This window comes from Podarcis melisellensis (assembly GCF_964234715.1).
Source record: "Podarcis melisellensis genome assembly, chromosome: 17".
Taxonomy (NCBI): domain Eukaryota; kingdom Metazoa; phylum Chordata; class Lepidosauria; order Squamata; family Lacertidae; genus Podarcis; species Podarcis melisellensis.
In genome coordinates this window covers 20,137,746-20,163,084 of record NC_138534.1, presented here as the reverse complement: position 1 = coordinate 20,163,084, position 25,339 = coordinate 20,137,746, and the positions used below count along the sequence as shown (strand labels likewise).

Genomic DNA, 25,339 nt, shown 5'->3' with positions numbered 1-25,339 from the left:
ACTGCAAAAAGTGAAGACTTAGAAGTCTGCTGAAAGAGGTTCAATCTCAGACTTGTTCAGCATTGGGTGATGTCCAACTGAGCAGTACCCAGAGTAGACCCATTGAAATCAACAGACTTTTCACTTAACCACATTGCTTTAAACGGACCTACTCTGAATACAAGTAAGACTATATATTACACACTGAGTGTTCTTTTCCATAGAGTTATGGACTCAGATTGTTGAGAAATAACTGACAATAAACATTGCTTTAAAATACTTTTATTGAAAATATGTACCGTATTTTTCGCTCTATAAGACGCATCAGACCACAAGACGTACCTAGTTTTTGGAGGAGGAAAACAAGAAAAAAAATATTCTGAATCTCAGAAGCCAGAACAGCAAGAGGGATCGCTATGCAGTGAAAGCAGCAATCCCTCTTGCTGTTCTGGCTTCTGGGATAGCTGTGCAGCCTGTATTCGCTCCATAAGACGCACACACATTTCCCCTTACTTTTTAGGAGGGAAAAAGTGAGTCTTATAGAGCAAAAAATACGGTACATTCAACCTTTCCATTAAGAGATCTACAACTACAATACAGGTTGTATAAAAATATAAAAAGAAAAACAGTTAAATTTAAGAAGGCAAAAATATATATATCAGTAGCCAGCAAAAATTAAGACAAATCTTTCATCAAATTCTATGCAGCTTTCAAATAGCATCCAGGGAAAGTTAGTGTTGCAGTCATTTCAGAGGGCCATAATGGAAGAGCTATTTCTGATCTCCTTAGGGAGGTTGTTACAAAGCCTTGGGGCCATTACAAAGGCTCCTGGCTGTTACCAGATTCTATCTTGCACAGCAAAGGAAAACAATAAGAGGATCTTAATCAGCATAAAGAGATAAGATATACTAGTCCCAGTTCTTTTAATGTATTAGAAAGTAATTAAGTGCACAGTACAACAAATTGTCATTCTGCATCAAATTGAATAAATACTATACTTGGTTATTTCAAACACAGAGTTACAAAAACAGGTGGTGTAATGTGGGATCTTCTCTTACTTGAACATATGCAGTTGCAAACTTTCATGGCTGGACAGCTTTTCTGAGCTGTTAAAATACAGAAAGAGTCATAAATACAGGTTCTGTGCATGAAGACTACTACAATACCAAATTTGAAATTCTAAACATAAATAGGGAAAACACTGGAACGAACTTCTAAGTAACCATAGCTGGAACTGGATAGCAAATTGAATAACAACATGGCGCTCATCATATGTTTATAAAATGCAACTATGAATTATGCATCTAGCATGCAGTGAAACCCCCCGCCCCCAAAAAGAAAACCAACTTCAGGTGCCCTAGTTTAATCCCACTCTCCTCCAATACACTATCTCCACATCTACCTCTTATGTTCTGCAATGGCAGTAAGCCATTCACTTGAAACCAAGGACTTCATTCTCCTCACCCTTCAAGAACCTATCTAGCAACCTGCTCTTGCCTTCCTATTCCACCTGTGAGTTTACTGCATGCAGAGACTTGACGGAAGGAGTCGGTGCTAGAATCTCTTAAGGCAGCCTTCAACTAGGTCCCCATCCACTCCAGCCAGCATGGCTAATTGTCAGGGATGTTGGGAGTTATCATCTAAAATATCACAGTGCACAAGTGACAGCAGTAGGAGTGTATGAATGGAGGCAGCATAGTTGGAGTGGGGAGAATTAAACTAGAGCATTTTACATACAGGATATGAGCCATCGGCTTCCATCATCTAAATCAAAGGCAGGGAACTAGATCTGTTATGCTGTGTTACTGTTTATTCATATGTTGTGTTTCAGTCAAAAGAATGAAGGTAAGGATCTGATAGGTGAAAAATACCATTATTTTCCCTACTCCTTGTTGGGAAAATTCAACCAGTAGGAAGGGCCACTCACCTGTCAAATCCCTGAAACAGATGATGGGATGCTTTGAAGTCCCCATGAGTGCTTGAGACTTCAAAGCACCACACAGGGGCTGAAGGACCTGGTCTGGGGAAAACTGCATTATGGCAAAAGTGGAACCCATGCCAGGCCAAATTAGGTCCATGGAGGTTGCCTATCTCAGACATAAAGTGACAGACTATGTCCCCTCTATGACATCAGATAGCCAGGTTGTTTCTAGAAAAATTCAATACTGAGGAATTAACCTTTAAAAAGTTTACACAAAGGAAAGAAGTTGGAAGTCACCAGCTGAAGGGAAAACGAAGAAACAAGGATACTCCCAGATGCAGAGGGAGTGGGGGCACGCGCGCGCGCGCACACACACACATACACACAAATTTCACCTGCAGCACTCCTGGCCTTCCTCAAAAAGCTCAAATGTGCATACTTCTCCAAAGGATGCACACAAGCAAGATTCTCTTCTAAACTGTTTTCCTGGGATTAATATTGTTTGTATTAATATTATTTATTCCTCAAACAGATAAAATAACAGGGAGCTAGGAGTGCAAAATTCACCCAGTCCTGGCTTTGTTGCAATCCGCACTATTTCAGATCTGCTACAGTTCGGATTCCGCCATAACCTACATTCCTTCGCTATCCTCCTCGCTATCTGCTATAGCTAAAATTTGCACAACTGATTTCAATGGAAGGTAAACTTGCTTGCAGACAAAAAGAACAGAATTTGTATGTGTGACTTCCGTTCCTGACTTCTAACAAACATGCAGATTGTGGGGATTTCTGCTCTCTTTTCTGTTTCCAATGGAATTCTCCAGCACCCCTACAGGAAGCCCACTTGATGCTTTAGCTGGGATTCCTGCATTGAAGGGAGTTGGGCTAGATGACGCTTGGGTCCCTTCCGACTCTAAGATTCTCTGATTCTATGGCACTTGGCTAAGAGGTTGCACAGACATTCCAGAATCAGCACCCAATGAACTACGGCAACTTTGCTGCTTGGGTGTAACTGGGCAAGAGCAGTTGGCCCATCCCAATGTTTGCACACAATATCAGTGGGCACAGTTTATGCTGTGGGTGTGGTAAGGCAGACTGATAGCAGTGCAGGATATCAATACAGGATATTTGCATAAATTTGCTCACATGCTCCCTCATTTTTGGCCCATTTCTCTGCCCTGATGTCACTGCTGACATCCTTACAGTGTTGTTTTTATTTTTATGTTGCCCCCCATGGTCCTAGCCAGGCTTCATGCGGTGGTGGTGGTGGGGCAGAACCTCAGTTATTTAAGTATTTTTATTGTTTGGGGGGAAGCTGCCACTCCCCCAGCTATGCCCATGGTTGCCCTAATGCTATTCTTCCCTCAATCCTCAGCTTTCAAAGACAGGGAGATCTGATGCCACCCCACATCATAAGCTGCCAATTATGGGGAAAGATTTGGAAATAAACTAAGATAAAGGTAAAGTTGAGGAACCCTGAACAGTTCAGTCCAGTCAAATTTGACTATGGGGTGTGGCACTCATCTCTACTTTTGAGCCAGTGATTGTCCGCAGGCAGCTTTTCCGGGGTCATGTGGCCAGCATGACTAAACCACTTCTGGTGCAACGGGTGGTACCTATTTATCTACTCACACTGGTATGCTTTTGAACTGCTAGATTAGCAGGAGCTGGGACAGAGCAACGGGAGTTCACCCCATTGTGTGAATTCAAACTGTTGACCTTATAGCTGCAAACCCAAGAGGCTTAGTGGTATAGATCATAGCGCCACCCATGTCCCTGTCAGTCAGCACAGGTTAATGGCTCTAGATATTATGGATGGGAGGGGGAGATCTAACTTGTACATCTGGTCTGTCGTTGCTAAGCCCTAAAAGAAGGATGGCAATAAATTGCCAACCATTGCAACATATGACGCTACCTTGCACCAAGGCAGACACTTGGTACATCTACAATGGCTTGTAGCAGCTCTTCAAGGTGTGAGTCTTTTCCAGCCCTACCTGGCAATGCTGGGGATTGAACCTGGATTCTTCTGCGTGCAAAGCAGATGTTCTACCACTAACTAAGCCACAACCCCTCCCCATGGCTTTTGCCTTTCTGCTACACTTGCATGTCAAAACAGTGCAAGATCTTGGGAGTGCCTTTATTTATCAGTTTCTCACCCTGAAGCGGAATATTGATCCATCCGTCACATCTGTGTCTCTGTACTTTAGAAACAGTGTCTGACTCGCATGAATATAGTGTGTTGTATCTTCAGGGCACTTAAGCTGTACCACTTCTCCATTTTTTTCTTTATCCATGAAGAAAAGATGGCATTTTAGATCATCTGCACTTAGCTATGGAAATACCAAAATATAGATTATTAAGATTATTAAAGAAAAGAAAAGGACAAATATTAGCAGGGTACCGTTATATGTTCAACTAAAATTATTTTTTTAAAAACACCATGTCCTGGGGAATTTTCTCAAGTACCACTTTCAATGGCACTGCAATTCCTTCCTTATACCAGAGTAAGAAGGTTCACTGTCTCCCTTGCACTTTAGATATGCATTTTGTTGCTTGTGCACTCTGGAAAAACATACGCCACTGGCCAATCTGTTGCCTCTGGAATTTTTTTACGGAAGCACATACATTTCTCAGCACCACTCCAACTTCCCATACAAATCGGTGATTACTGACCACTCTTTAACCAGTTTCCTAGCTTTTTGTTCAGCTAGGGCTTCACTCGAGGTTCTGTACACTTCTAGAGCCTGAGAGTACACAGTTCTGCCATTTTGTCCTTACGACATCCCTGTGAGGTAGGTTCGGTTGAAAGACTGACTGGTGCAAGATCACCTACCAAGCTTCATGGCCAAATAGGGATTTGGACCCAAGTCTCCCCAGTTAACTGTTTTATATCTAAGACTTCCAAACACACTAAATAGCAGTTTAGCCGAATAGTTAATCCTTTCTCATGTTGACAACACATGAGTCTTCACTCACAAGCCTCCTGTGCTTCTTCCAAGCAAGACTAAAGCTGCAATCCCAATCCCGCTTATATTTAAGTAAGCCCCATTGAAGTCAATAGGGCTTACTTCTGAGTAGTCATGGGTGCTTTCTACCCTGTGCATTTAAAGGACTCTCATGCCACCTTCTGGCGGTTCCCTCATTGCAAGAAATGAAGTTACAGGGAACCAGGCAGAGGCACCCGCCCTGTGGAACACCTTGCTATCAAATGTCAAGGAAATAAACCGTTATCTGACTAGAAAACATCTGAAGACAGCCCGGTATAGGGAAGCTTTTAATGTTAGAGGTTTTATTGTGTTTTTATATATTTTCCTGGAAGCCGCCCAGAGTGGCTGGGGGAACCCAGTCAGATGGGTGGCATAATAATAATAATAATAATAATAATAATAATAATAATAATAATAATAAAGAAGAAGAAGAAAATGGACTATGAGGAGAATGAAACAGTATAGCATATAGCAAGCCTGTACCACTTATGATTATAAAACTGAATGCAGCTTTTGAGCCATGTAAAGTACCGTATTTTTCGCCCCATAGGGCGCACCGGCCCATAGGGCGCACCTAGTTTGGGGGGGGATAAAGAAAAAAATATATATTTCCCCCCCAGGCACGGAGCTGGGGTGGGGGAAGCCTGAGCTTCCCCCGACCCCGGCCCCCAGAACAGGCTGCTATCTGCAAACCTAAGGAGCCCGGCAGGATGTCGCGCCGGTCTCCCCAGGCTTGCGGAGAGCTGCCCGAAGCCCGGGGTGCGCTCCGCTGCGCGCCCCAGGCTTCGGTATGCTGGCAGCTCTCTGCAAGCCGTGGAGTGGAGCGCACCTCGGGCTTCCGGCAGCTCTCGGGGAACTCCCACGGGTTCCCAAGGCTTGCGGATAGCTTCCTGAAGCCTTCTCGCTCTCCAGGCTTCAGCGAAAGCCTGTATTCGCCCCATAGGACGCACACACATTTCCCCTTCATTTTTGGAGGGGGAAAAGTGCGTCCTATAGGGCGAAAAATATGGTATGTACCTAGTAGGTAGATATTGATAGTGAATTGTGCTCAGTTTGGTGGGTCACAAATTGTACAGACCTGGCATAAAGCATTTCTAAGTGTTCATGTTCTTCAGAAAAAAATATTGGTTGATCTCGTACCTTAGTGATATCAAACCTTTTGCCCTTAGTATGTGGCTTATTCGGCATATCGCATGAAAACACCTGCAAAGAAAAGACCTCTTACTTTCGGAATGCTTCGGGAAAATATGGGGTACCAAAATAATGACTAGATTGGACATAGTGTAGAAGAGCAAGTAACAAACAAACCAACAGATTTTTAAAATGATGGTCGTTATCAACTACATATTTTGAAAATGTTATTTGCTTTGGATTTGGACACCTCCAAAGAAATCATAATCAAATTTTGTATGATCAGGAGATCAAGGAGCAGGTTTCCATCTATGTTTGGATACAATTCAACACCATTTAGTAGCAAGATGCCAGATTTAACCTTTCAAAACTTGACTGGGTTCTTAGAATTCCTGAGCAACGACAGGTACTAGGCTGCTAGTTTCACTATATATGGGAATGATAAATTCCTGGACAATACAGCTCTTTATAATCTTTTTGTAATATAATAATGCTGTTTCATGAACTGCATCATATAGATAGATAGACGATAGATAGATTTGTGCTTTGACTATTTTTATGAATGGTGTCCTATTTAGTTTGGTCCTAAATCAACATCAGGGATGCGGGTGGCGCTGTGGGTTAAACCACAGAGCCTAGGACTTGCCGATCACAACGTCGGCAGTTTGAATCCCCACGACGGGGTGAGCTCCAGTTGCTCGGTCCCTGCTCCTGCCCACCTAGCAGTTCGAAAGCACGTCAAAGTGCAAGTAGATAAATAGGTACCACTCCGGCGGGAAGGTAAACGGCGTTTCCGTGCGCTGCTCTGGTTCGCCAGAAGCGGCTTAGTCATGCTGGCCACATGACCCGGAAGCTGTACGCCGGCTCCCTCGGCCAATAAAGCGAGATGAGCGCCGCAACCCCAGAGTTGGTCACGACTGGACCTAATGGTCAGGAGTCCCTTGACCCTTTACCTTTAAATCAACATCATCTGGATTTGTCAAGTTTGGCCAGTGTCAGTGACCAGAAAAAGGGTGCAGCTGAAATGGCAAAAGTGTGATTGTCAGGGAACTACCATCAGCTCAGAGGCGAGAGGCAGAAGGGCAGCTGGGTTACAGGGAGCCTCCAAAGATCGTGAGAAGCAGCACTTCCTCCGCGGAGGAGGGAAGCCCCGCCTCTAGTGGAGAAGGGATGAAGGGCTCAGAGGATGTAAGAGAGAGCCAAGACACCTTTCATGAGCAAAGTGGGGGGGGAGGCAGGTCCCCCTTATCCACGCCCTCTCTGCGCAGTAGGTTTACACGCAGAGAGGGGAGGCATCGGATGGGGGTCAAGAGACTGCTGGGGAAAGTTTAAGGACCGCCCACTCTCAGATTTTGCTAGTGACTGAGCAAGACATGGAATTGAGACGTTCTGCACTGTATATGTTTTTGCACCAATAATAAAGCCTTTGAAAAGACCAGTGGGGATCTTGTCTGTTCGCTCTTGAGCAACCACTCTGGTAGGCATAACAGTGATCAATAAAGAATCACACAGCTACCATTTAAGGCCTGTGTTGGGCAAACATATTTCAAGTTAAATGCGTATTTTAATCAGAACGTGCAGATTACTTTCTACCTTCTGCCTGCATTTTTGTGATGCTCAGTCCCCATCCCATCTCAGACATAAACAGACTTGGGTTACCTTCAGTTGCTTGCGGTCAATGTCTTTGGTCAGCACCAGCAATTTGTTTTGTTCATCGGACACTTGGCTAAAAGTAACTAGAAACCTGCCACGACCTGGGCCTAAAAAAAGAGGGGCATAAGAAGGAATTGCCGTGCAACGTAATAGATATAACAGGATTTATGTATAAATTTATAATAGAATTTAAAATACTGGAGCTAAGGTAATTATCCATTGGAATATATATATGTTCTGTGGTGACATAAGTGAAACAACGTAAGTTCAATGTTCCAAAAATGGTTGGGAGCACAAAGACTGAGTGCAAAACATGCTAAAGCAATGGCAGCAAAGTCCACAGATAATGTGGTGCAGTGGTTAGAGTGTTGGACCAGGGGCTAGGATGCTCACTCGGTGACCTGGGGTCAGTGAATGCTTCTCAGCGTGGCTTACCTCACAGGGCTATTGTGGGGATTAAATGAGGAGGGGGAGAACCATACAGTGGTGCCCCACAAGATGAACGCCTCGCAAGTCGGAAAACCCGCTAGACGAAAGGGTTTTCCGTTTTGGAAGCGCTTCGCAAAACGAATTTCCCTATGGGCTTGCGAGGTTTTTTCCCCTCCCCCCTTTTTCTAAGCAGCTAAGCCGCTTATCAGCTGATCCGCTAAGCTGATAAGCCGCTAAAAGCCGCTAAAAGCCGCTAAACCGCTAATAGCGCTTATCCGCTAAGCTGTCAATGGGCTTGCTTCGCAAGACAAAAAAACCGCTATACGAAGAGCCTCACGGAACGGATTAATTTCGTCTTGTGAGGCACCACTGTTTATGCCACTGGGAGCTCCTTGAAGAAAAATGTGGGATAGAAGTACAATAAATAAATAGAAATAATATTCAAAAAACGGCAGCTTGGGACTAAGGTCTGGTGTATCACTATGTTTGGGACAAATAAAGGACTTTCCTCCAGGTCAAACTGGCAATGACACCAAGAGGGTTTTTGGTTTTTATTTTGTCCCACCTTATACAGTGTATGGTTAGCTCATTGATTTTAATTGTCCCAAATCAATTGTTTTGTTTTCCCCAAACTTTCTTTTTTCTTGTCGTATATCTGGTGTCTGTTTGTGGCCTAGATTGCATGGCTTGATCTGCTGCGTTCGATGGATGTCACACAGGGCAAGGGACTTCTCATTTGATAGGCCACAGTACAAGCCTGCCAGACTAATCTTTTACAGATTATTTATCCGGAAATGTCTCAGTCTTCAGAGCTGTGAGGCAACCTGCAATATACTTTTATGGCGCAATTACTGCTTTGGACATTTAATGTATTGACTAGGAGCATGGATTGGATAATGGATGTTACTCTTAAAGTTAAGATGATACCTCACTTCTCAAGTGTTGTGGCTGCTTGCATCTTGCTCCCTTATTTCACTGCTTAGAAAATGGACATTTTGCTCTTAAGCCTCTATCACACATTCCTGGTATAAGAGGGGTAAATTGGCTTCACTGTAGGGGATAATTAAGGACTCATGTGGGAGGCAGCCCCACTTTCAAAGAGTCATGGTGCACATTTTTTAATTGACCTTTAAATCAAAAACAGAATTAAAAAAACAAACAAACCTGGATCACTGTCACCCAATTCTTACCTTGAACACGGAAGTAATGGACCCAGGTAGTCATCCATCTGATATCTAAATATAATACACATCAAAGTGTTAACCGTCTAACTTGTCATCTATCATTCCACTATAATATAGCAATGAGTGGTAATATTCTCATGCCCCATCCCTCCACTGATTAGGCTACTTAGCAATGAAGTAGTAAACCTCTGGGACGCAGGTGGCGCTGTGGGTTAAAGCCTCAGCGCCTAGGACTTGCCGATCGAAAGGTCGGCGGTTCGAATCCCTGCAGCGGGGTGCGCTCCCGCTGCTCGGTCCCAGCGCCTGCCAACCTAGCAGTTCGAAAGCACCTCCGGGTGCAAGTAGATAAATAGGGACCGCTTACCAGCGGGAAGGTAAACGGCGTTTCCGTGTGCGGCTCTGGCTCGCCAGAGCAGCGATGTCACGCTGGCCACGTGACCCGGAAGTGTCTCCGGACAGCGCTGGCCCCTGGCCTCTTGAGTGAGATGGGCGCACAACCCCAGAGTCTGTCAAGACTGGCCCGTACGGGCAGGGGTACCTTTACCTTTACCTAGTAAACCTCTGGGCTCTACCATTTCAGAAAGCATGTAAAAGTTCCTATGACTAAAAGCCCCTCCTGCTGTATAGTGGCCAGGGAAGTCATGCTTAGTCATAACAAGGAAATGGTGTGGTCCTTATAGATTAACTCAAAGGACAGATCATTCCTTTTGTATTCTTTCTCTCATAATAACTGCATTTGCTTCCTGTAATAAAATGTTCAGGGTGTACTGTATTGTCATCATGATTTGCTTGTTTGTCAAAAGGGTTGCTTTGCTAAACTTGTATCCAGCCTTTACATCAAATGGTCTAATGGTGGCTAACAAGAAGAATACGACATCATAGCAATAATACATTTTAAAACATAAAAACAAGGCAACTATTTAGAGAATTGCATTTGCTATTAATATTAACCATAACTAGATTGACCCTTAGCATTTAATGTTAAGGGTTTGTTTTCAATAGTGTTCTAGGCTTAATCAGAAGAAAGTAGGGAGAGAACTCTCTGGTTTCAGGGGTGGAGAAGGCAAACCCATCCCTTTCGCTCCTGAAAGTTCTTTTGTTTGATATACCAAAGGGGGGGACAGCTGTGATGGCACCCCACCGGGATCCCTCCGCCAGTGCCTCCATTAAGAATAGAGGATGCCCGCCTGTTGTCTATCATTACTTTCCGAGTGCAAGAGTGAATCTGCCTCTTATTTATGTAATAAAGAAGTGTATAAGCAAACGTTGCCAAACAGGAAAAAAAAATACCAACTTGTCTCATTCTGCATCAATTTTGTATTAGCGAAATGCTTGATATTTTCAGAGGTTCATGTGCTTTTAAATTATATTCCTCTAGTAGGGGAACTAACATCAAAGCAACAAAAGTGGACTTTGCAAGCGCTTGCACTGTGAGCCTTGTACGCAGTGATTGGAGGACCTCACGGTCGTGGCTGAATTTGTACATATTTACCGTAATACAAACGTCAATTTTGTGTGGATATCAGTCTGAACATTTGAAGGGCTTTTATTAACTTAGATGGTTAACTTCAGATGTCTGTACTGATTGTTATTGCATTCAGATTGTGAACTGATGTTGTTCGTATTATGCATGTACTATTTTTTATTTTATTGTCTTTCAACCCCTCCCCCTTTTCTGTTCAACTTGCAAATAATAATAAAAAGACTGCATAGAAACAACATACCTTTTTTTTGCTGGAGTCTAGAGAGAGAGATTCCATTCACATCAAACTTCACTACTTCATTGCCCTCTGTTAAGAATAAACATTCTTCTCGGCAGAGAAACCTATACTTTGTTGCTGCCTGAGAAAAACAGAAAAAAACTACCATGAAATACATGTTTTCTGTCATATTACCCAGATAGTTATAGCTGTCTCCTTACAAACCAGTGTAACCGTAAAAGCTAGAGGGACACATTCCACAAATAGAGGCAATGTGAGGGGGTCCTTGAGTCATTTTTATGTGTAGAGACATGTTCAGCATGCCACAAATCTGCTGAAGTGAGGGAGATATATTTTTTTTTAATGCATAATGCAAGTTGAGTGTATGATCTAGGAGCTGAATTTATAGGAACTTTTCTGCATTATCTAATAAATCTAACTCCTACAATGTTTTGCCTTAGAACCTTAGATATGCATTTCCTAAGAAGGCATGGCTGCATAATGGTCACTTTAAAAACACTACCAAATGCATGGCAGGCAGCTACAAATCTTGCCAAAACAGAAATGTTTTCATTATTACTAAGCTATTTGCGGGATGCTACATAATAACCTAGTAAATATTTAGTGCCATATTTGTGCTGTGCAGAAGTGACAATTCATTCTCATTCTTACCTTCTTTCTATATCTGCAGCTTTCTTCCACTTGCTGTTCCTAAAATAAAGTAAATCAAGTAAGTTGTTCAGCAAAAAAACAAAACAGAATCAGAAAATTATCAGAAAACTTTGTGGTACATAGAAGTGAGAATTTATTTTTGTATTTACGTTACTTGTCGTTCTTCGGCATCGTTTCCTCAGTTCCATCCTTGTGCCGGGCTAAAAGAAATCAGGTAACATTTATTTGCATGCATTCGCCGCAAAAGCTTTACAATTTCTGTGCTGTACTAAAGTGAGAATTCATTCTCCTACTTACACTATCTGTAGGTCTCTGCCTTTGCTTTCTGCTTCTCATCTTGGTGCTGGCTGACATCGTTGTGTGGTTTACTGGAGCGGCACAACGAATTTATTCACTTGCAATGTGACTCAGAAACAACGTGGCTCAGGGCCAGTGGAATTGTGCAAGCAAGGCGTGCTGATGCCTGTTGTCTACATAAAATGTCCAGGAAAAAGAATAGCCACAAAGAAATTTCTGGAATTCACTTTCCAATAGCCTTTTCTCCCTCTTCACTGGCCACATGGTGTAGGTGGCCTGCCAGGAGGATGTGGGAACTCTCCGGGAATTGACAAAGGAGCTACCATGGTGCTGAATGATCCTGGAAAGAAACATCCCCAGGGAGAATGCGCAGCCAAAGGCAAATCAGCAACCAAGAGCAAGAGCATCACACCTTCTGTTAAGTTGTGGGTGAACATATCAGACAACACAGCGATTCTTCAAGCAGCTCTTGTTTATTCACAGGCCAGGACAGAACTGAACTGAAGGCTTCAGTCAGCCTGCTTATATAGAGCTCCAGTACAACGTAACTGTAACAATTTTCTAAAACTATCCAATCACTGAATGTCACTTTCGATCCCTTATTTGCATAACTATCTACAGTATTCCCCTGCTGGCCCAGAGTGAGAACTTCAGTACATAACACCTTCAAATAGCAAACTTGAGAGGTGGGAGTGAGTGCTGACAGAATTGTAGCCAAAGGAGGCACAGTAGAGTCATAGCTGTCAACCTTCCCTTTTTTTGTGGGAAAATCCCTTATTCCAGCGCCGTTTCCCGCTGCTTCCCACTGCTATCCCGGATTGTTAGATATTCCGTAGACTGTCCCCAGGACAGGTGAGGCTGCTGATCTCTTATTTTCAAATCTGAAAGTTGACAGCTGTGAGTAGAATAGAATATGGTGGTACCTCAGGTTACATATGCTTCAGGTTACAGACGCTTCAGGCTACAGACTCTGCTAACCCAGAAATAGTACCTCGAGTTAAGAACTGTGCTTCAGGATGAGAACAGAAATCGCACGGTAGCAGCAGGAGGCCCCATTAGCTAAAGTGGTGCTTCAGGTTAAGAACAGTTTCAGGTTAAGAACGGACCTCCAGAACGAATTAAGTACGTAACCAGAGGTACCACTGTAGAATAGAATTTATTATTTATACCCCGCCCATCTGGCTGGGTTTCCCCAGCCATTCTGGGCAGCTTCCAACAGAGTATTAAAATACAGTGGTCGGTTAAACATTAAAAGCTTCCCTGAACAGGGCTGCCTTCAGATGTCGTCTAAAGGTCTGGTAGTTCTTCTTATCTTTGACATCTGGTAGGAGGGCGTTCCACAGGGCGGGTGCCACTACCAAGAAGTGAGAAACAAGAGGGAGGAGGCTGTTAGAGGGCCCTTAGATTTGCAGAATCTGTTAGAGAAGCCCTTAGATTTGCAGAATTCCAAACAATCTTTTTATTTCTAAAGAACCTAAGGGGGCATTCTACCCATTCGCCCCCAAAAAGAAATGCACACAGTTTAATGAAGACTGAGCATGCTCAGCAACCAAGGAAGGTTGACTGGCAGTTGCAAAATAAAATAAAATGCCTCCACCTACTGAATTCAGAGAAGTAGGCTCCTGTAATATTATTGAAGGGGGAAGACTTGTAGCAAGTAGCCTCATCCACTATCCCACCAGCTTCCAAACAATGCCCATTCAATACGTCTAGAGAGTCAACACCATAGATTTGAAAATAAGGGAATAGCAGCCTCACTTGTCCCAGGGACAGCCTACGGGATATCTAACAATCCGGGATAGCAGCGGGAAACGGCGCTGGAATAAAGGAATTTCCCGCAAAAAGGGGAAGGTTGACAGCTATGGTCAACACCCACTCTTAGTACTATAATAATAACATTATTATAATTTATAATTTCTACCTCACTGATCTGGCTGGGTTTCCCCAGCCACTCTGGGTGGCTCCCAACAGAATATGAAAAACACCATAAAACATCAAACATTAAAGACTTTGCTAAACGGGGTTGCCTTCAGATGTCTTCTAAAAGTCAGGTGGTTGTTTATTTCCTTGACATCTGATGGGAGGGTGTTCCACAGGGTGGGCGCCACTGCTGAAAAGGCCCTCTGCCTGGTTCCCTGTAAATTCACTTCTCACAGTGAGAGAACCGCCAGAAGACCCTCGGAGCTGGACCTCAGTGTCCAAACTGAACAATGGGGGTGGAGATGCTCCTTCAGATATACTGGACAGAGGCCATATTTTTTCCAATGAATCCGGGGACACTTTTCAACTTCCTACTAAATAGATGGATTTTGTCAGGAGACTGATTTGTAATTTTGGGGACTGTCCCCGGGACCTTATGTTTAAGGCTTTAAAGGTCAGCACCAACACTTTGAATTGTGCTTGGAAACTAGCTTGCTAAGAGCCCCAAAGTAGGGATCTGGGGTGAAATACTGTAGGCTATTCAAAATCGGACTGAATTTGTTTTAACCAAACAAATAGATTCACAAAATGTGCAGCGTACAGTACGGCAGTCAAGCAAGCATTTAACCTACCCAAACTGCTGAAATGGGCAGATAGCTTCTCTATATGCTGCAGGTGACAGCGATGTGCATTGGTTGAGCAATGATCTTGCATTCTTGCACTACAGTGGTACCTCAGGTTACATACGCTTCAGGTTACAGACTCCGCTAACCCAGAAATAGTGCTTCAGGTTAAGAACATTGCTTCAGGATGAGAACAGAAATCGTGCTTTGGCGGCGCGGCAGCAGCAGGAGGCCCTATTAGCTAAAGTGGTGCTTCAGGTTGAGAACAGTTTCAGGTTAAGTACGGACCTCCAGAACGAATTAAGTACTTAACCCGAGGTACCACTGTATTAACAAGGGAGGCAGGACCTTGAATGATTCCAAGTGAATCTGTGGCCTTTCTTTTCCCCAAAACATTAAATTCGCTACCTCCCCCACAGAGAAATGACTCGGGAAACACCCACTGAGAGGGGAGAGGTGAAAGAGGGGTATATTTTGTTTTCAACACATAGGTCCAGCTTTCAATCACCATGACCTATCTTCCCAAGGTCACTTAACTCACAGTGATTTATGGGAGAAACATTGATGTAAATAAACAGTAGGCTATTGTCCTTCATTTGGGTCATCATTCTCTGAATTTTGGCTGGGACGTTGGGCAGAAGTGGCAAAACTAGAATGATGCGGTTGCTGCCTCCTTTCCCATTATTTTTCCTAAGGAACAAATCATAGCTCTTTCCCTCCCCCCCCCCTTAATTGGTGATGTAGTAGTTTTTGGAAGAGGGGGTGTTCCAAGAAAAAACTAACTTTAGCATTAAAAAGAAGAAGAATGTAAAACCACCTAGCAAAATAGGGCTTGGATCTATTCACCAGATCCTTGGCAGGTTTTTAACCCAGGGGCACCTCTCTTGTTTCTCCAGTTTTGAAACTGATTGCCTATAAAACTCTAGGGACAAGTTTTCTGTTTTCCCACCCTAAAACAGCAAAGCCTACTCTTGTGGGAGAAATGCAGCACTTACCTTTCTGAATTTGTCAGGCTTCGTCCCCTCAAAAGGGGTAACCAAGCCTTCAGTTTGCTTTCACTTCTGGCAGACAATAAACCCTATTTTTATTGAAAGAACAGAAACCACCTGGATGCATCTGCCTGAAATTTGGTGTGTTTAACTCACTCTCTAGGGGCTCTTTTATGTGCAAACCTTATGCATTTGTGTGAAACAGAAAATCATTTTTGTTAAATTGTGGGTAGACATAGAAGACAACACAGCGATTTCTCCAAAGCAGCTTTTTATTTGTAAGCTGGAACAGAACTGAACAGCAAACAGCTCAGCCGGCTTGCTTTTATAGGCAGCTGGCTGTCAACATTGTAGCAACAACAACCCAGGGTTTCCTGCCTAAAGTAACTGATGTGGACCTGACTGAAAACTATATACACAATACTCCTGGTGGCCAGGGTGAGAACTTCAATACATAACAATTTTGTAGTCATCTTAAGATTTCCCACGATAGTCAATAGGGTGATGCAAGATTTGGATATGAATAATGATTTGATCTGGAATGAAATGAAATGGGGTGCTTCCAAACACTACAGATACCAGGTGAACCTTGTGGTTTCTTTGCAGCCCTAGTAAATGATTCATTTTTGGCAGCAATTGTGTCTGCGATCCAGAGTCTCTTTCACCACACCGGCAGCTGAACAGCATAGACAGGACTTGGCTGAACATTTACACGTCCTTGCCTGCAAATCTAAGGAAGTGACCTGATCTGCTTCAGGAAATTGGCAAACAAACGGGAAACATTTATTTGTGGGAATTTGTGTCACTGAATTGACACATGCTATGGTCATCACGTTACATTGGTCATGGGTCATATACCTGGTGAATGTAGGCAAGTTTTAACTGAATATTACTTTATTTAATTTAGCCTCTCCCAGATGCAACAATGGAGCTCAGAATACAAAGCTGAAGAGCTATGAATAACATAAATACAAGGATGAATTCTCACGTACCACAACATTTTCTGATAATTTTCTGGGGTGGTTTCCCCCTTTGAACTATTTACCATACTTTTCCGTGTATAAGACAAGGGTTTTTTTTTTACTGTAAAAGAATGTTTAAAAACGGGGCTCGTCTTATACACGGATAGTGCATTGGGGGGACGGGTGATTGGTTGCAGCCCCGAGCACGAGCTTGTCAGTGGCGATTTGGTGGTTGATTGGTGGCCGCTGCAAGGGCTGCTTTGGATTGGCTGCTGCTGCATTAATTGGGTGGGTGATTGGTTGCTGTGGAAAGGGCTGCCATGGATTGGCTGCCGCTGTGGCAAATGGGCTTGTGATTGCAGGCTGCTGTTGGATTTCAAGCGACGCTAGCAATTTCAAGCGTTTTCAGTCTGGTTAGTGATTTTCAGCATTCCCCTTCCCCTTAAAAAAGCTCAACATCCCAGGGTAATTCCCTCCCAAAAAAGCTCAACAATTCTGGGCCATCTCCCCCCATTTTCTTAAATTTGAGTCCCCCAAAATAGGGGTCATCCTATACAGGGGGAGCGTGTTATACACAGAAAAATACGATACTTGTTTTACTTCATTTTAGGAACAGCAAGTGGAAGAAAGCAGATATGCAAATAAAGTAAGAATGGAAATAAATTCTGCACAGCACAAATGTGGAACTAAAAATTTACAAGGTTATCATGTAGCATTCTATACATAATTTAGTAAGAATGAAAACATTTCTGTTTGGGCAAAAAGAATTGTAGCTATTTGTCATGCATTTGGTAGTGTTTTTAAAGTGACCATTACGCAATACTGAATTTAAAAATGTGGGAACAACACAGCCATACATTATCCGAGAATATTTGTATCTAAACAGAAACAACAGCAACACTACTGATATGTACTGAAGTTCTCACCCTGGGCCAGCAGGGGGATACTGTAGATAGTTCAGGTCCACATATGCAAATAAGGGATCAAAAGTGACGTTCAGTGATTGGATAGTTACAAAAAATGGTTACTGTTGCATTCTGGTGGAGCTCTATATAAGCAGGCTGGCTGAACCCTTCAGTTCAGTTCTGTTCTGGCCTGTGAATAAACAAGAGCTGTTTGAAGAATCACTGTGTCATCTGATATGTTCACCCACAACTTAACAACTACCCTATAAAGCAAGATATGTGTATGTTACAGTGAATGTTCAAAATCTGTTTAACAATGACATTCACACATCATTGGTGGCAAACCTTAGTTTTCAAAGCAATCAAATACAGAAGTGCTTGTGCAGTCTTTTCTAAACATACCTCATGGGGCTGTCCTTTCTCCCTGCAGCATTTTGTGATATACATGTATACATCTGTGTACATCTGCATGTGTGTGTATACATGTGTATGTACCATATTGGCCTGAATTTAAGCCACCCTTTTTTCTCCAAATTCTGACCGTGAAAAGTTAAAGTGCGGCTTAAATTTGCAACCTTACAAAAATCGGCTTTTACGATATCGCTGTCGAAACAGACATATGGGGAAACGGAATGGGTGTGAGTGCCTGCGGAATTTTAAGGGAGCAGCTTATGTTCGGGTATTGCCTCTTATTCTTTCCCCCTTGAATTTTAAAGGTGTGGCTTATATTCGGGCCAATACGGTATTTGCCTTCCTCTCCAGCACCTGCGCATATTAGCAAAGAAGCAAATGCAGACCTCCAAAACAAATATTGCCTTGCACCTCAGTGTCTCCATCCATTATATCCACAAAAAACAAAATGAGCAACATTATAAGAAAATTAACTGTTAAGAAAAAGCTGGAAGAGGTGGAAAATCAGTATAGAGTACTAATCTGTGTCTGCGGTTTTCAGGAGGAGGTGAAAAATGAAGTTCTTACAGACTTTATAGTAAAATGGTTCCTTGGCACACTCCCTATGCTGCAGCTCACAATGCATGATCTTGAATGAGGCATTGTGCAGTGGGAAGCAAACAGCAGGAAGGAGTTCCCCCACAGGATTTGGCAAAGGTCCGTATAGTAAAAGCTATGGTTTTCCCAGTAGTGATGTATGGAAGTGAAAGCTGGACCATAAAGAAGGCTGATCGACGAAGAATTGATGCTTTTGAATGATGGTGCTGGAGGAGACTCTTGAGAGTCCCATGGACTGCAAGAAGATCAAACCTATCCATTCTGAAGGAAATCAGCCCTGAGTGCTCACTGGAAGGACAGATCCTGAAGCTGAGGCTCCAAGACTTTGGCCACCTCATGAGAAGAGAAGACTCCCTGGAAAAGACCCTGATGTTGGGAAAGATGGAGGGCACAAGGAGAAGGGGACGACAGAGGATGAGATGGTTGGACAGTGCTCTTGAAGCTACCAGCATGAGTTTGACCAAACTGCGGGAGGCAGTGGAAGACAGGAGTGCCTGGCGTGCTCTGGTCCATGGGGTCACGAAGAGTCGGACACGACTAAATGACTAAACAACAACAACAAGTTGTGCAAAATATATTGCATGAAAAGCAGCTACTTGTGGTGCTGTAAGACCTGTTTATTGGAACATAAACAAAAATCAGAGACTTCAAGCCCTATGCTTTGGGAGGCAAGAATTATATATTGCCATGGATTTACTTTTTGGCCGATTGTCATGCAAGGCATGACACAACTGATAGAGGTGGTCACCAGAGATGTGGTAGATCTTTTGATGGCATTAGATTACTCAAACTTCCACCAGAAGCAGCTCAACCTGGGATGGCTGAAGATGGTGAGGAAGGGGCTAGAGACTTATCAGATAATGGCTGGGACTATATCTTCCCCAATCTACTTTCTTGGAAGATACACATGAACAGCCATGGAAGCCAACCACTTACACTTGGATATTTTCTCTGACCCAAATCCAAGTTTCATTGAGAGAATGTTTACATTCCAGAGACATTCCAGGCTGTTGGAAGTCTCACGGAAGACAATAGGAGGGAGCACACGAAAGAAAAAATAATTGCTTTGGCAATAACATCATCTTCCCTGAGATTATTCTTCCAAGAAACATGTTTGTTTTCCAAGTTCTGTTAAATTCTTTACATGTGCCTCTCATTAAAGGGTCACAGTTCAAGTCAATGCACTTACTTAACTTCCTCAGAATGTGAATTCCTAAGAATTTGAGCCAGTGTGGTGTAGTGGTTAAGAGCAGTGGACTCGTAATCTGGGGAACCGGGTTCGCGTCTCCGCTCCTCCACATGCAGCTGCTGGGTGACCTTGGGCCAGTCACGCTTCTTTGAAGTCTCTCAGCCCCACTCACCTCACAGAGTGTTTGTTGTGGGGGAGGAAGGGAAAGGAGATTGTTAGCCGCTTTGAGACTCCTTAGGGTAGTGATAAAGCGGGATATCAAATCCAAATTAAAAAAATAAAAATAAAATAAAATAAAAAAATATTTTGATGTTAGATATTTGTGCTATGGTGTTCTGCATCTCAGGGCCAATGTTAGAAAACTTAGATTCTGATCTGTGATAATGAATTGTAAAACCCTAGTATTGTAAAACCCTAGCTTTGTTAAACCCTAGTTATTAACATGACTTCAAGTAGGTGTGAGATAGCATAAGGGCTACATTATCATAAATAAGGGTCAGTACAAACACACACACACACAAATCTTCGTAAGAATATCTTCTGAGGTCTTTTTTCTCTCAGCATTTGCAGTAATGGTTCCAATGAGAGAACAAAGGCAGCTGACAGTGGACATGCCTGCCTTGACTGCTGGAAGGCTATGGTTCTGGGACTACCTCTGTTAACTCTTGGCGGCTCTCTGTGTGCACCACCTGAAGAAAGAGAGTTATATAGGACTTCCTGTGGGAGGAAGATGGCAGGCTATCAACAGAGATAATTATCTGGTAACTGATTATAGCAGAGACATAATTCTTGGCTATTTAATTCACTCCAGAGATAAGAATGAACAGGGAATTAACCTCTGACAAAGCCATTTTCCACATCAGGAGACTGAGAAGCTGTCAGCTCCTGGGGACTCTGGGGAGAGCAACTTATGAGTGGAGAAATCAACATGTTGCCCCAAAGATACATAGGAGCCCTGAAGGGCATAGGGTCTGCTAAAGCCTTCCTTTCTTAATTATCTCTGAGATGGTTATAAATCACAACTGAGAGACATAGCAGTCAACGTTTCCCTTTTTAAAAGGGAAATTCCCTTATTCCTAATAGGATTCCTCGCAAGAAAAGGGAAAAGTTGACAGCTATGCTGAGAGAGGTTTCTCCGTCTGTCAATGGACATTTACATTTGCTGTGTGAGTTGCTTTCTGGATTTAAGAAGGGAAGGGAAGTTGATCTGCTGAGGGTGGAACAAAAACCATACTTTAATTGAGTCAAGAAAGTTTTAAATGGACAAGGGAGTTCTGTGTGCGAAGATTTTATATTTTCTTTATATTTATTAATTCATTTTCTCAGCCAAAGTTTGCCTAGAAATCAAATTAACTTTGCCACTTCATAATTCTTTTGTGAGAAGGGAATGTCTTTACTTGATAAGAGATAATGCTGTGAAGAGCTTAAGGTAGAGATGGAAGATGTAATGAGACTGAATTGTTACTAAGATCTAAAGCAGGCTTCCTCAACCTCGGCCCTCCAGATGTTTTTTGGCCTACAACTCCCATGATCCCTAGCTAGCTAGCAGGACCAGTGGTCAGGGATAATGGGAATTGTAGTCTGGAGGGCTGAGGTTGAGGAAGTCTGATCTAAAGCATTCAATATGGCAAGTATATCATCGGGCAGTCCACTGACTGTTGACATCCTTCAGCAAGGTTGACGAGATAGGGAATGAAAGTGAACCAGAGATGAGTGAAATGGAAAGTGGAATCAAAGAGGACACAGAGTCATTGGAGAAGAATATAGATAAAGGATTGGCAGAACAGGAGGCTGAAAATTGGGACACGACAGGGCTAAGAACAGGGTCTTGAGAATCTCCACGAAAGTCTTCCCTCCAGGTTGATGCAGAGCTTTTAACAAGCACACACTGAGTGTGGCTGTTCAAACAGCTGTGGATACACTTAAAGGAACATACTGTTATTGATTTGGGGGGACCCTCCCTAACCCTAGAAATTAATAAATGGCAGGATTTTGATTAATTGGGTTATGGATGAAAATACAAGCTGCAGAACTGTGCCAGACACGGAATCCCTGGGTTGGCTTATGCAAACCAGTCTGGCTGGTCTAGTGAAAAGCAAATCTGTAAACATGACAAAAGGGGCTGATGGACCGTCTGAGGAATCCTTTGGCCTGGGGAAGACAGATGTTGCTAAGATGAGGGTGTGTGTGTTTGAGGGGACAGGAAGAGAGTTTTTAGCAAGGTGTTCTGGGAAGAAGATGGAAGAAAGACAAACTGGGATCCATCTTGGTCAGGTTGGCTGAAGGCTGGCTGGATGAGATGCCTTGGACTCCTTGGCTGCATTGCTGTGGGGGACCAGTCCCTCTTAAAATGACCATACTGTAAGATCTGGACTCCCTGCATGTAGACTGAAGGCGTAAACAGGTGAATAAACCATATTTCTTAAAGCTACTACAGTCTCCAACGTGTCTCAGTTCTCCAAAGGAACACAGACCCTTTATTTTCTGATGAATAAGGAAAGCATGGGAGACTTTATCAAATGCTTTGCTGAAATCAACATGCGCAATGTCCATAGCATACTCACACTTTACCAAACTAGCATTTCTTTAACAGGAGGGAAGGTTGCTCTTGCAACACTCTCTCACAAGAGACCAGGGCCCTGCGAGATTTGACATCAAGATGGAGCTGTTCCTCCAGGCCAGCCTTTCTCAACCTGTGGGTCCCCAGATGTTGTTGAACTACAACTCCCATCACCCCTAGCTAGCAAGGCCAGAGCTCAGGGATGATGGGAGTTGAAGTCCAACAACATCTGGGGAACCCCAGGTTGAGAAAGGCTGGCCTGGAAGAACAGCCCCATCTTGATGTCAAATCTCGCAGGTTAAGAACCACTGCTCCAGGCCTTTGGCCAGGCTTCAGTCTGACTCATTTTGTTTAAGAATAAGCATGAAGGAGGTTTCCCAGCCCGCTCACAGGTCCTTATAGTTTCAGTGGAAACAGTTGGTCCTGGCGAGAATTAGCCGCTTTCAGTTTAACCTGAGGACTGCCATTTGTTTAGTTTAATTTTAATTTATTTGAATTAATTTTGGGATGAATTTTAATCAATTGCTTGTTTTTATGTATATTGTGTTATTAATATGATGTTAGCTGCTCTGAGCCAAACTCTGGCCGGGGAGGGGGGGATACAAATAATTTTTTTTATTATTCCTGATAAACCCCAGGGAGGTTAACCTGGCACCTTCATTACACACCTTTAGGCACCAGGCATAAATGTTCCTCTTTAACCAGGCCTTTGGCTGATTGACATCCAGTGCCCTTTTAAAATGTGTGTATGGGTGTGTGGGGCAGTTACTGGATAGTTTTTATTTTTTACTATGTATTTTGTGTTTTTAAATTGTAATTTTATGTTGTAACCACCCGGAAACCAGCAGGCATAGGGCGGTATACAAATTTTAAAAATAAAATGAATAAACTCATTTACTCATCTAAATAAACTCATCTAAATGCTCACAAGCATTTAGAAGGCATGTTTAATAACCTTTTCTATAATTTTGCCCAATACTGATGTCAGGCAGGCTGATTTATGGTTCGTCTGAATGTTTGGGTTTTGGCTATATGCAAGACAGCAGTCAGTTCATTTAGTTTTTGTTTATTCAATTTGTAAACCATCTTTCATCACATGGATTATCACAGTTACATTTATCCAAACTAGAAAAAACCACCAAAATAACTTGGCGGCAACAAAAATGCATATAAATAAATTCAAATGCTGGTAAGTGACCCAAGCAACGTACAAAAACAAAAAAGCACTAAAACCAAGTACAGTGGTACCTCGCAAGACAAAATTAATTCGTTCTGCAAGTTTTTTCGTCTTGCGAATTTTTCGTCTTGCGAAGCACGGATTCCCATAGGAATGCATTGAAAATCAATTAATGTGTTCCTATGGTCCAAAAAGTTTAAAAATCACCAAAGTGTACAGTACTGTACATACATTTTCTAAGACTCTGGGGGACAACTCGAAGAAGGTTCCTCTTCCACTCTTTGCTTCTTGCTGAAGAACCTGTCCATGGTCTGCTGCTTCATCCGCCTTTTCAGCACCTCCCTGAAAGACGACATGACCCTCGTATCAAAAATGTTCGCAAGGTCACGTGTCAGGTCCTTGTCAGGGTGGTCCGCTGTGCAAAAGCCTGCACATCTTTCCACTTCTGGCAAATGTCCCTCAGTTCTTTCTTCTCCTTCTTCCTATCGCCGGCCTCTGCAGCAGCAGTCTTCTTGGGCCCCATGGCAGCACAGCTCCTACCTTCGCAAAAGTTTTAAAAGTTTAACTTACCAAATGGCTGCAAAAAAAGTTTTGGAAAAGCTTCAAAAATCACCAAAGTCTTCAAAAACCTCAAAAAAAAGGCTACCACACCGCGTGCTATGAGTTGCTCCTCGAAGTCAAGTCGCAACTGCACCTCTTCAAGCAATGCACCCTGGGTATTAACGGTTTTAAGAAAAAGGAAACAAACTTGCAAGACGTTTTCATCTTGCGAAGCAAGCCCATAGGGAAATTCGTCTTGCGAAGCAACTCAAAAACCGAAAAACTCTTTCGTCTTGCGAGTTTTTCGTCTTACGAGGCATTCGTCTTGCGAGGTACCACTGTATAATAAACAACCAATAAAGAAACTAAAAGAGAATAGACAGGTCTTACAGATCCTGTAAGATCCACTAGAGAAGGCCACAAATACCTGAAACCCTTCAAATCAAGGGAGCTGACAATTGTAGTCTTCGGGGGTTGCTATGGAGACAGTTCTTGAGGTTCTAAGCTGCTTAAGGCTTCATAGGTCAAAACCAGAACTTTGAATTGATCCCAGAAACTAACTGGTAGTTCGTGGAGCCCAGCTGGCCTCTCACTTCTGGCCAGCTGTGGAAAAAGGCCAGCTTCTTTGGAAGCAAAGAGTGCAGGCGGCTATGGAACAGGCTGGGTAGACAGCTCCTTTTCTCCAGTGATAGCCTCCACTTGCTTCAGCCTCAGAGAGATTTTAACCATGAACATGCACAATTAAAAGCTAAAGAATTCCAAAACAATTACGGTAAATGTTGTTTAGCTAGGCCAAGAATTCTGAAGCCCTTTTTGAAAAATACCTACCCATTCACCGAATACACAAGAGAAGGGGAGGGATTGTGCCAGCTTGCCAGACCTATTAAAATTTATGACTAAATTTGTTGTGCTCATTAATGTCAATGAGTCTGCTCCGAGAAAACGTTAGTTGGATACCACCCAAGATATGAATGGAGCTACTGAGTAACATTATAGGGATGGAGAAAAAAACATATGGACAGATAGTGTTATTTCCAAGTTCAGACACCCCCAAATCCTGAAAACAGGTCTGCCATGCCCCCCAAACATTTGTCCTGGCATATAATGTTAAACTGGGGTTGGGGAGGAGAACCCAGTTGACCCAACCCTGGCAGCAATCCCAGATTCTAAATACTTGGACAAGCCCACTAGAATGTCTATTGTTTATAATGAACTGGGGGGAAAAGTTGAAATATACATTTATAAAGAAACCAGAGGCCTTTCTTCATGGAATAACAGGTTTGGAATTGCCCAAGAAAGATGTTAAATTATTTTTGTATGCCACAGCTGTTGCTCGTATTTTGTTAGCTAAAAAGTGGAAAACCCAAAAATTACCAACGATAGAAGAATGGCAGATGAAGATGATGGATTTTTCGGAGCTAGCCGACCTAACTGGAAGAGTCCGCGACCAGAAGGAGGAGGAGTAACAGGAAGAGTGGATTAAATTTAATGATTACTTAGTTAAATATGTTAA

At 42.9% G+C, this 25,339-nt stretch overlaps 1 protein-coding gene and 1 long non-coding RNA gene across 2 annotated transcripts in view; one reads left to right on the top strand and one right to left on the bottom strand.

The window, feature by feature from the left end:
• Positions 1–551: 551 nt before the first annotated feature.
• On the bottom strand, positions 552–12,313 carry LOC309360215 (uncharacterized protein). Its single transcript, XM_081894864.1, has 9 exons — positions 11,954–12,313; positions 11,806–11,856; positions 11,657–11,695; positions 11,009–11,126; positions 9,291–9,335; positions 7,678–7,778; positions 6,028–6,090; positions 4,057–4,230; positions 552–1,085 (listed from the first exon to the last, which is right to left on the bottom strand). Exons 1-9 carry the CDS (start codon positions 12,008–12,010, stop codon positions 1,062–1,064), a joined length of 672 nt encoding a protein of 223 aa, XP_081750990.1. The 5' UTR covers positions 12,011–12,313; the 3' UTR covers positions 552–1,061.
• An 11,859-nt stretch (positions 12,314–24,172) lies between these two features.
• The window catches only part of LOC309360351, a 49,238-nt gene continuing 48,071 nt past the window's right edge, over positions 24,173–25,339 (top strand). The window contains exon 1 of the long non-coding RNA XR_014164028.1: positions 24,173–24,314. This is a non-coding gene — a long non-coding RNA (uncharacterized lncRNA). The remainder of the gene's footprint in view (positions 24,315–25,339) is intronic.